The 8,884-nt window shown below is 51.1% G+C and overlaps 1 protein-coding gene across 1 annotated transcript; it reads left to right on the top strand.

Annotated features, from left to right (window-relative positions):
• The first annotated feature begins 2,127 nt into the window (after positions 1 to 2,127).
• SHISA3 (shisa family member 3) lies at positions 2,128 to 7,178 on the top strand. Its single transcript, XM_020900748.2, has 2 exons — positions 2,128 to 3,028; positions 5,708 to 7,178. The coding sequence occupies exons 1-2, from the start codon at positions 2,752 to 2,754 to the stop codon at positions 6,145 to 6,147; spliced, it is 717 nt and encodes a 238-aa protein (XP_020756407.2). The 5' UTR covers positions 2,128 to 2,751; the 3' UTR covers positions 6,148 to 7,178.
• Positions 7,179 to 8,884: the final 1,706 nt, after the last annotated feature.

Below are 8,884 nucleotides of genomic sequence, written 5' to 3'. Positions count from 1 at the left end.
GAGAGCATCACTTTTGCAGTAAAAATTGGTAAGTGTGCAATTTGAAGAGAGTTTCTACAACAAGGAACCAAATACATTTCCCCCAGTGCAAACCTCCTGAGCCGACTGTTAGGATGGTTTAAAGGTGCTTTGGATCAAGACCTAGAAAAGAAAGCGTGGTGTACAGTTGCTTTCATGCTCACACACATCAGATCGAAGGAGTATCAAGTAATTTGGAGGTGTGGTTATTTTCCATGAGTAAATGTCCAACTAAATTTGAGTAAAATGCTTTCTAAATAAGTCAAACAGACAGGAGCTTTGAATGAGGGAATTAATTATATATAGCGAGTGTCCTAAGGAAAAGAATCCCAATGTGGCACAGAGAATGTAATTATTGGAGGGTATATGCCAACAAATCATTCCCTAAAATATTAATGCTATCAAAGAACAGCTGGATAATGAGAGAAACTTGACCCTTGGGGACTAGCAGAGGTTGCTGCAGAACTGTATGTAGTTGTGATGTCATGGAATTCCTCTAAATTTAACAAAAATATTATTAAGAGGTGTGGTTCTGGGAAAGTTATTAGCAGTAAACATGTCTTTGTAGTTTTATCATCTTAGCACGATCATTATATCTCACTGTTGCTGTGCTTCCACACGACTTTCTTCCTCGGGATTTATACAATCCAAACAACACTCCTTAAAAAAAAAACCTCTTTAAGTCTGGCAAGGACTTTTCTTTTTTGTAAGTAAAAACACAGTACCTAAGAAATTTCTGCAAAAAAAATTTCCCATATGCTTATTTAAGTTCTTTAAGTCAAGAAAGACGGTCTCATTGTTTGTTTGTAGATAAAAGCCGGAACTTAATTGGGTTTTACTAAATAGCATATTATTGTCCCACGTAATATCTAACAGAACAATAAAGTTAAATATTTACACAGTCCTACTCAACATCTGAAATGTTGGGCATTATTTTTACATTCTCATAACTAAGTGCTAATCCCTATATTTAAAGTTAGAAATCAGAAATGACTCTTTCCTTGTAATATACTTGAACTTATATTTTAAAACAGAAACCGTTTCATTGAGTTACCAAAAAAAAAAAAAAAAAAAGCTTCTGTGAGCCGACTGGACCCTCGCGAAGCTTTTGACCGCACAATTTCATGGCTGGTGAGCAGCAAACTTTGTCTTTTTGTTTGACTCAACTTGCCAACATCTAAATCAGTGACACGGGCATTCAGCGTTTCCTTTGACAAATAGGTCGAGATACGCGGAACATATTCACACGAACCAATAAATGATGAGAGGAAGTTCAGGATGCCGTAAAAATAAATTCTTGAGTTGAGCCCAGGTTTCACATAACGGCAGTTTCATAGGGCACTTACCCGGCTAAAGGCGCAGTGCCCCTGAAAATAGCACACGGGGGACACATCATTTAAACAAATGTGTTTCTTTGCCCGAACAGAAGTTCAGATCTGCTCAGTTATCATTAATTTTGTTCTTTTATATCCTCTGCGGGCGCGAATGGAGAAGCTGTGCTCTTTGAGGTTCTGTGAGTTGCCCTGGGCAGGCGGAGGTGACCCTCGATTTTTCACCCTGCGGCGCGCGTGTTAGGGGGACGGGGGAGAGTGCGGGTGTGTGCGCATTTGTCAAACGTGCCGGCCCTTCTGGAGACAGTGGAAACCTAGGGGGAAATCGCAGCGCAAATGTGGCGGGCCCTAAAAGTCATGCCATCCGCCCGAACCCTTACAACAGGTGTCCCAGGAACGAGGCCGGATCTGTGCAACAGGTGACAGATGATTCGACAAACCTCAGCCACCCAATTCATTTTTGATTACTCCCCTAAAATGCAAACCTCAGGTCCCCACTCGCGCGCCAACTCGCGTGGGGAGACGGAGACCCGGAGGCCTTGGCCCTCTGCGGAGTTTGCTGGACTATGCGGGGTGTGTGTGTGTGTGTCTGTGCGCGGGGAGAGGGCCTGATCCCCCAAGTTTAGGGTCGAGTCGAGTCCCGGGGGAGTGCCAGGGGAGGAGGCGGCCGGGAAAGGCGGAGGAGGGCGCACGAACCAGAGGGCGCGCAGGACACGCAGCCGCGCCGCGCCGCGCGCGCTCGGGCGGCGCGACCCGGGAGGCGGACTCTCTCTTAACCCTCGCTGTCTCCCCCTCCCTCTTCCTTTTTAAAGGACGCCGTGGAGGCAGAGCTGTCAGCAACCCGGAGGCCGTTTGTGCTTGGCCCGGCCAGGCTGACTCCCGCGACAGACAGGGGCGGGGGCTGAGGGGCCGCCCGTCCCGAAGCCCCAGACGTGGGCATTTCACATTCTGCTGCTTCGGGCTCCGTTCTGGACCCGGCGACGGCGGCGAGTCCAGGTGCTGCGCGGCCCGGGAGTTGCCAGCCCCGGGCGCGATGGCTCCCGTGAGGAGTGGGGTGGGAGGTGGCCGAGGGCTGGGCGAGCCCCTCGCGCCCGGAGAGTTATGAGCGGGGCGAAGGACCGCAGCATCAGCCCGAGCCGCAGCCTCGGCGGGCGCCTCCCGCGGGCCCTGGCCAACTCGCCCCCGCGCACCATGCCGACCCCCGGCCGGCTGAGCCCGCCGCGCCGCAGCCCCTGCTTCCTCCCTGGCCCCCGCTAACCCTCAGGGGACTGGTTTTGGCCGCCCGGGCAGCTCCCCAGGCCGCTCCCCCGGAGAGGCGGAACCGCGGGGCGAGCGGAGCCCCGGCTCAGCCCTTCGCTCTCCAGCCGCGTCCCCCTCCCGGCCGCCCGGCGCGCCCGCGGCGATGGGGGCGCTGCTGGCGCTCTGCCTGCTCTTGGGCTGGCTGCGCGGGGGCCCGGCGGGCGCCCAGCAGCCCGGAGAGTACTGCCACGGCTGGGTGGACGTGCAGGGCAACTACCACGAGGGTTTCCAGTGCCCGGAGGACTTCGACACGCTGGACGCCACCATCTGCTGCGGCTCCTGCGCGCTGCGCTACTGCTGCGCCGCGGCCGACGCCAGGCTGGAGCAGGGCGGCTGCACTAACGACCGCGGCGAGCTGGAGCACCCGGGCATCACGGCGCGTGAGTACGGGCCCAGGGCGGGGCAGACCCTGCCCGGCCGCGCGGCCGGGCTGCGGTGCGTGCCGGCCGGTGCGCGCGCAAAGAGGCGTGCCAGGCCTTCCCGGGTCTGCGCAAAGGGGACGCTAGAAAGTGGGGGTATCAAGGGAGAAGTGGGTGGTCGCGTTTCAGGTCAGGGGCGCAGTTTCTTTGCAGTCTCGATTCCCGCCACACGCGGTCTCCGCGGGTCTGCCCAGGAGCTAGTTCGCCACGGGCCGCGAGGACCGCGGGGTTTGCACCCAGTGACTCTGGGGGAGAAAGAGGGAGCCCTGGGCGCGCACGACATTTCAAAGAAGGGCTGTGGCGGCCGCGCCAGGCTGGACTTGAGTTTTCTCGGGTGGTAAGGGTGCCCTATTCTGCGCCCTGGGAGCTCTGGAAGCTTTGAGAAGTGCTGATGGCGCAGGGAACGCAACTCTTGGGGTGCGTTTATCTGTAGCCCCGCGGCGGTAAGGAACTTAAGCCACATTTGTGTGTGTGTGTGGCCGCTTGGGCTTGTTTCTAAGCCCCATTCTCACGACTTCCTTTCATTTCTCTGCATCGAATTACCCACTCCGGCCCACCCCCCATTGTCACGCTTTTCAGAAATGCCCAGGTCCTCCGGTTGGATATTTAGAAACCGGGGTCGCAGGGGCTTTCCCGCCCCCTATTCTCACGTCGGAAAACACGGGTCAAGTTTCCGCTTACTTCAGAGCTGAATAAATCACAGCCCCAGCAGAGGAACTTTACACCTTAAAAAACAAAAAAAAACCTTTCCACCTGAATCGGAACTTCAGGGAGATCATTTAGAGCTCCAGGCGATGGTTTTACGGCCGGGGAAACCGGAGGAGCGGGGGCAGGGGGTGGGGGAAGCCGAGAGAGAGCCTCGACACCCCAGAACTCCAGAGCGGGGGTCTGAAGGGGGCCAGAGACGGTCCCCAGGAAAGGCGGGAGAGGCTGGGGGATGATTACCCGTGCTGGAGCCCCAGTCCCCCGAGACTGAGAACCCGGAGGAAAGGGGGACCCGCCTTCCTTAGAACTCAGTTAGACCTCCAGGGAATTTAACTTTGGAGGGCGAAATACCAATCTAGAGGATTGAGGAAGTGGCTTCTGGGGGAAGGATGTTCAGTGGAAAGTAGGGAACTCTAAGGCGGCCTGGCCTGTTCGGAAAATACAAACTGGCTTCAGTCACTCGCCCCCTCTGCACAGCAAGTGCCAAGCTCTGGGTCTGCCTCGGGGACCCCATCCTGGCCTTCCGCCGTGCTCTCTGGCAGGAGAGGGGGCAGCCTCCGCACCCACCCAGGCTGGGGTCTGGCAAAGCCTCCGCACCTTCCCTTGCCAGCTTGTCATTGGGGCGAGTTACTTAACTGCGCTGGGCCTCTTCTCAACTCTAAAATGGGCATGCTGCTCTCAGAGGAGTTAGGTTGTGGAATAAACGAGTGTATGGATGCTCAGCAAGGTGCTGAGTGAGTAGTCACTTTAGACTTGCCTTCTGCAGGGCAAGAAGTAGTAAGAGGCACTAGTAACCTTCTAGTACTTCTGCTGCTTCTACTTCTAGAAGTAGAAGTAGTGGTAACCTTCTTCTAGTAAGACGGGGCGGAGTGGGCGGCACCCGGAGCTTACACCCAGGAGCCCACAGATCTTAGGGTGGATAGTTCTCTACCACTCATTGCCTATGTGTCTTTGGGAAACTCAGCGACTCTCCAATATGTTTCCACATCTGGAAACTAGACCATATCATGCCTGCCTCACAGGGTTACATGAATCTGGAAATAAATACAAAATAGGCACACAGTAGGGTCTTAGTCAATGCAGACCTGCTTTCTTTTACCTCTAAGCCGGAGGTTTGCATCCCAAGGCAGCTCTATCAGGCAGGAGCCACAGCTGGAGGACTGCTTGGGAGGTGCCTCTGGGTGGGGAACATTATGTCTGCCTTATAGAGGGAGAAGGGAACTGGGGCTAACTCTGTCAAAAAGTTGCGCTTCCAGAAAGTGTGGGCCACCAACACCAAGGACCACACTGCAGTCTAGCTAAAGTTCAGTCTGACCTTCCCAGAATTTGAGTGGGGATCGGGAGGCAGGAGAGTGACGGCTGGAGGAGGCATCCCAAATTGTTTCTGGAAAGAAGTATCCAGACGGGACAGTTTGTGATGTGGTAGGAGACACGGGTAGTTGGGGCCTGCTATGGATTTCTTTATACTGTTCTTTCTGTAGTCTCGTAAAATCCCGGGGGGCTCACTTAACAGGTCCAGCTGTGGAGATTCTTGGATAGGAGGTGGATTTTCAGCCTTAGCATCCTTACGCACCCCACTGTGATAAAACTCCTAAAACCTGGATTGAAAGCCATTGTTATAGTAACCAGCCCCCAAACTCATCTTTTCTCTCCGTCCAGTGCGTGGACAGGAGGATAGAGTCTGTTCCCTCTGATGTCCAGATGTGCAATATGATGGCTAATTGCTAACAGAGTCTACAGTATCAGGCTGCTTCCTCCCTGCTAGGAGCAAGAATATTCCATCATCACAGTTTGCAGTTCAGAGGTTACCAGTAACAGGCTCCGAGAAGCCGGGCTGACAGGGGTGGCTGAATGGACCTCCCGCCTCCTCCCCACGAGCAGCGCAGAGTCTGGGAATCTCTTGTCTGAGTACCTGTGCCTGTGTTTGCCTTCTAGAGCCCGTCTACGTTCCCTTCCTGATTGTCGGCTGCATCTTCATCGCCTTCATCATCCTAGGCTCTCTGGTGGCTGTTTACTGCTGCACCTGCTTGAGGCCTAAGGAGCCCTCTCAGCAGCCAATCCGCTTCTCACTCCGCAGCTATCAGACGGAGACCCTCCCCATGATCTTGACTTCTGCGAACCTCAGGGCACCTTCCAGGCAGTCCAGCACGGCCACCAGCTCCAGCTCCACGGGGGGCTCCATCCGAAGGTTCTCCTTTGCCCGGGCAGAGCCAGGCTGCCTGGTTCCCTCTCCGCCCCCACCTTACACCACAGGCCACCCAATCCACTTGACCCAGCCGTCCGGCTTCCTGGTGTCGCCCCAGTACTTCGCTTACCCGCTCCAGCAGGAGCCCCCACTGCCCGGGAAGAGCTGTCCAGACTTCAGTTCCAGTTGACAGGCCATGGCTGCAGACCCATCATCTGGAGCAGTGGCGCACCTGTGGATGCTGCCGCCATGGCCACCAGGAATCCCAAGACAGTTTCACTTGGACCAGCGACGTCATGGAGGAAAGCGCGAGGAAAACACAGCGCCTCTTAGTCTTGAGGTTCCTGGCTGCAGTCACAGAATGGCTGTGTTAAGAAAATTGCTTTCTGGCTTTGAAAGCATGGTGACTATTACATTTCAACTTATGCTACTTTTATTCAAAATATGCAGTAGTCCAACTTGAAAGTTACAAGTCAGCTGAAGCTGTTATATTGGACAACTCAGCTATCCTACATAGGCCTATCTGTTCTTTTTTCATTATAAGTTCTTTAGTGAGTGATAATACAAATATATACATAAGTAAGCAAAGAAATTGTACCTGATTGTAATTATCGAAGGTTCATTTAAAAAATTAACTGCTAAGTAAACTGAAGAGACAGTGAACAGCCTGTTTATAATTTGGGGAGCAACTTAACTGGGAATAACTTTAGCATCATGACAACAGTTATTTTTTAAATCAATGGCTAAATTTTGTTGGAAATATAAGAGTGTCTTCAGAACAGAAGATTTCAATAACTGCATGAGAAATTTAACATTTTAAATATTTACTTAGATATTCATTGTAACAGAGATCTTATGTAAAAGCATTTCCCCCACCTGCCCAAGGGAATATTTATTGCAGACGTTTTGTTCAGCAACATTTAGTGTTTAAATGAAAGTTGAACAGTTGGGTCTTAAAACATTTATTTGTAAAATGAGTTATGTACAAATGTAAAGATTTGTAATTTAATGTATTTACTACACTGATGGTACTAATTATTTAGTAGTCACACTGTAATTTTTTATGTTAATAATAAGCGTGGAGTTCAAAGTCCAGCTTTAACTATAATCTTCTGATATTATGTATCTTAAGTGCCACTGAGTTCCATGTCTGATGACTAAATATTTGGGCATATATCCTGCTGGATTAGAATGAATAAAATGCTTTATGCTTTCATGACACCTCTTTGAAAGTTTAGATCAAAGTGCTTCATTGTATCTCCTTAATAATACTCTCCGCTATTCAATAAAAGGGAACGTCTGTACCTAACACTTCGTAATTTGAAATGAAAAAAAAAAAACAATCTTACGTGAATTTTGTATTATGTTGGAAAGCTGTTTTCTACATTGGGACGCCTGAAAGCAGCCAAGGACGTGAACGTTTATAGAGACATCACCCCGTGGGCTGCAATCCTCAGATGTGTCATTTGCATAGATTTAAGAATTGGGACATTTCTCATAAGAATCTGAATTTTGGCTTCTCGTGGCATGAAGAGGATGTGGCCCGAGGGTGCTGTTTTGCTGGGGGTCGGAGGTCCTTTTCAGGAGGTCCTTGCCTTCCACCAGGCTTGTGCCTGGTCTCCCTGGCCTGGCCCATCTGCCTCAGTTTTGCTGCCTCTTGGCTCCTTGGGTGTCCTTCGGAAACCCAGGTTTATGTGGGTCCATACTATTGTATGTCATCCTCAGTAGCTCCTGTCAAATACAGATCCTTTAGAGGTGGAATGCTGACCTAAGGAAAGTCATTTGGCCTTGACTCTGTTTTTTAGTTGAGGAAGCAAGTTGGAAGATGCTGTGTCTTTTTGCCCAGACTGATGGCAGGACATCTGACTTCTGGTCTCCTGCTTTCTCCTGTAACTGATCCAGGTATCCAAAGTCAGCCCGAATAATAAAGGAATAAACATAAGAAGGAAGGGAGGGAGGGGGGAGGCAGGAGGAAGGAAAGAAAAGGAAGGCGCCGGAGAGGGAAGGAGGGAGAAAGGCTGCAGGTAGAAGGAGACGCATTTGTGTGAAGCTCTGGATTCACCCTCGCGTTAGGCTGGCTTTATTCGTGTTGGTTACCTACCGGTCCTCTGCTATTTTAATCTTTACGGGGCTCTTACGACTCAAGGAGGATTCTAAATATTTACAGGCACTAACTCCCCCCTCCGCCCCCGCAAACGGTGCAACATGGAGGTGTCATAATTCCTATCTTACAGATTTGGAAACCAAGGCATACAGGAGTGAAGTAACTTGCCCACGTCCCACAGCTCCTCAGACCTGGAGCTGTCTGCATAAGCAGATTCCTACAGCGAGGGAACACCGGCTTTGAGGTTCCTCTGTCCCTGGGCACACAGTCCACTGACAAGTGAGGCGTGAGGCTCAGGGCCTCTCTCCAGAACAGTGATTATTAACTCCGTGGGATCTCGTCAGTTTTCCTTAAAACAAATGCTTTGCGTCACGCCTTTAACTGTCCCCCAGATTTGCTGGTGCCTCAGATGGTAGAGAATCGGCCTCCAACGCAGGATATCCAGATTTGATCCCTGGATTGCGAAGACCCCCTGGAGAATGGAATGGTAACCCACTCTAGTGTTCCTGCCTGGAGAATTCTGTGGACAGAGGAGCCTGGCGGACTGCAGTCCAATCGGGTTGCAAAGAGTTGGACATGACTGAGTGACTGACGCTTTCACTTTTAACTGTCCTAAAATGAAATTCCTAGATCATATTACTCATTACACATATACTTAAAAACAATCAACATAATGTCTTAATGGTAAATAGAAAAGAGAACGAAAAGGAGAATTATTTCATAATGTAAGAGCTTCAGCAGATTTAACAGAGGACTCACAGGAGAACCTCTTCACACAGGAATAACCGAGATGTGACAGGCCCAGTCCAGACCTACGCAGGCT

Source organism: Odocoileus virginianus, chromosome 21, assembly GCF_023699985.2.
Source record: "Odocoileus virginianus isolate 20LAN1187 ecotype Illinois chromosome 21, Ovbor_1.2, whole genome shotgun sequence".
NCBI classification, from domain to species: Eukaryota; Metazoa; Chordata; class Mammalia; order Artiodactyla; family Cervidae; genus Odocoileus; species Odocoileus virginianus.
Note: the sequence above shows the minus strand (reverse complement) of the source record. Positions and strands in the feature narration are given on the sequence as shown.

Bases quoted from the DNA above. Each gene is read 5' to 3' on its own strand.
- SHISA3 (XM_020900748.2), top strand. From the start codon at position 2,752: ATGGGGGCGCTGCTGGCGCTCTGCCTGCTCTTGGGCTGGCTGCGCGGG. The intron at 3,029-5,707 runs GTGAGTACGGGC...TTTGCCTTCTAG, and splicing joins GCACCCGGGCATCACGGCGC to AGCCCGTCTACGTTCCCTTC.